Here is a 2,685-nt window from a genome sequence, read left to right as displayed (position 1 = left end):
ATATATACATACACACACACACACACACTCTCATATATATATATATATATATATATTTATATATAATTTTAGTTATGTTAACATACTATTTTTTTTTGTAGAATTCAAAGTGTCTTATTGTTCGTTCCATTTTCTGCAAACTCATATACCCATCCAAACTATATTCATTATTACGCTCACATTTATCATCTACTTTCTTTTGCTTCTGTACCAGTAAAAGCATATTTATCTCCAGGCAATTTGATTCATCTTTCGTTTAGACTAAACCCACAAACAATCGCTAGCCTTACCTCGAATGTCGTACACATTTCGATGTCACGAATAGATAAAAGCATGGATATATGTACTCGACCATTCTATTGAGCGCGAGTTAATCACACAGTCTCCCACTCATTCTATTCTACATTTTTCCTTGTACGCTACACAGAAACGGTCAGTGGAATCAACCCCGGACAAGACCAGTGTTCTCACCAAGACCTACTCGCTGGATCTGGAGAACCCGTGGGAACACGTGAGCGTTGTCGGCGACGACGGTATGGGTCACCCGTGTATTCAAATACATCCAAATATGCATATGAACTCATACATACGCATATATGTCACTAACAGTATTGGTATCACTGCACATTTGAGATTTATTGTGTTTTTGTACCGTCTTATCTCCATCCTTTATATATATATATATATACATATATACATTCGTATTTGTATTTGTATGTACTTCATCTCCTTTGGTAAGTAAAACTGAACACCCAATGCATCCGACAGGTGAACTACTCAAGACAGAATCGTTACGGCTGTTGGCCAATATGATGCCCATGAAAGAGCAGTTCCTGGACTGGCGCTTAATCTACGCATCCAACAAGCACGGCCTCACGTCGTCCACACTATACTCAAAGTGTGCTGAATACGGTGGTCCATGTTTGTTATTAGGTATGAATGTGTGCGATATTCATGGTGTATTGGATATTGTGCTGGTAGCTTCAATCAATACGTGACACAGAGCGTGGAGAGTACAAACATAGCTGCTCTGTTTTTGTTTCTATGTGTGTGCGTAGTTGTCGTGCTATGTTACTGTTTGCATTGTGCGTGCAAGGTTTTGCGTCGTCTACCCGGAATGTGACGGCCGTTACTTATTGCTAGTTAAAAACACAACATACCCACATAGCCAACTTGATGACTTTAGTCAGTCAACCGTATTTTATTCTTATTTGTACTTCTAGAGGGTCATGATATTCACCACCATTATACATCATGCGAAATACTATCTGTAGCTCTATAGAAATACTTTTTTTTGTACCTTTAGAGGGTCATGGTACTCACTATAGCTCCTTATAAGAACGATTATATCCACATTCCGTGCCTAAGTATGGGAGTACATACCTTGCTATGTCGATGTATGCGTCGAACAAGGGCGGTCTGTTCCATCTCCTCATTACTGGTTGGGTGCCTATCCAACGGATGTGTGCTTAGTGACCGATAGTATTGGATAACCTTACAAGAATCACTGAACTACATACCCCTTTCTTCCATTCTATATTCAGCTACTAGTGCGCTTACTCACCCATCCACCCACAGTTAAAATCGACAAAGATCATGTAGTTGGCGCCTTTACGTCACATAGGTGGTCAATAACACACAGCAATGAACAACCGCACAAGATAAACTCAGGTGCATTTTCCTTTCTTCCATTCTATATTTCGCAACTAATGCGCATACTGTCCATTTGCCCACAGTTAAAATCGACAAAGATCATGTAGTTGGCGCCTTCACGTCGCATGCGTGGTCAATAACAGACAGCAGTGGGCAACCGCACAAGAAGCATTACGGGTCAGGCACATGCTTCCTCTTCACAATCAAACCAAAGTTCCGGGTTTACCCGTGGTCAGGGTATGTGTCACCCGTACATGTGTCCGTGTTGAATGAATGTATGCATATTCGTGTTAGCTGTGTGTGATAGGTGCATCTTTGTACATGTGTGGGTACTTTTGAGTCCCCGCCCATACATCGGTATCAATATTTGCATGGAGAACGCATGAATCTTTTCAAGCTAAAACGTATGTGCAAACACGTACACTCTGAAATTCAGAAATGTTTATATCCTTATGTATTCAGTTTGTTTATTCACGTTTCTTACCCACCAAATAAACGTATTGACATAAATATACAAGTTGATCGAAACAGCTGCAGCCGCCCGTGTACATTCACGAAAGTGTGTGTACGTATATGTATCCGCTTACGTAAATGGACTGTATATGCATCGATATATTGGCATTGGCGTGTATTAGCCAAACATACACGTATATCCACAAAAACGTTCAAATGCAGCCAAACAGATGTAAGTTGATTTAGAATGAAGTACTATATGTATATTCGTGTGTATAGGTCATTCGAATATATAATTTGGTATATTATTTTAATAATATTAACTAAAGGATCTGTGGATATATGTCCAGAGCCTATCTTCATTTATGACTGAATAGCCATGTCATCATTTCATGTGTTTCATGAATGAATAGCCATGTCAACATTTCATGTGCTTCATGAATGAATAGCCATGTCAACATTGCATGTGTTATAACTTTATATGTGCATGCATAAAGCGGTAAACTCAAAAAATATGTATGCATAAGTGTGTGTATGTGTGCGTGTATATGTATATGTACATGTATATGAATATGAATA

At 38.9% G+C, this 2,685-nt stretch overlaps 1 protein-coding gene across 1 annotated transcript; it reads left to right on the top strand.

Annotated features, from left to right (window-relative positions):
* Positions 1-427: 427 nt before the first annotated feature.
* SARC_14105 (hypothetical protein) lies at positions 428-998 on the top strand (the record flags this gene model as incomplete). Its single annotated transcript, XM_014291763.1, has 2 exons — positions 428-533; positions 769-998. Coding segments are annotated over 2 exons (336 nt in total), but the record flags the coding sequence as incomplete, so codon positions are not given.
* Positions 999-2,685: the final 1,687 nt, after the last annotated feature.

The sequence above is a fragment of the Sphaeroforma arctica genome, assembly GCF_001186125.1.
Source record: "Sphaeroforma arctica JP610 unplaced genomic scaffold supercont1.4154, whole genome shotgun sequence".
In the NCBI taxonomy this organism is placed as follows: domain Eukaryota; class Ichthyosporea; order Ichthyophonida; genus Sphaeroforma; species Sphaeroforma arctica.
The sequence above is the reverse complement of the archived record's forward strand: the minus strand, read 5'-3'. Positions and strand labels throughout refer to the sequence as shown.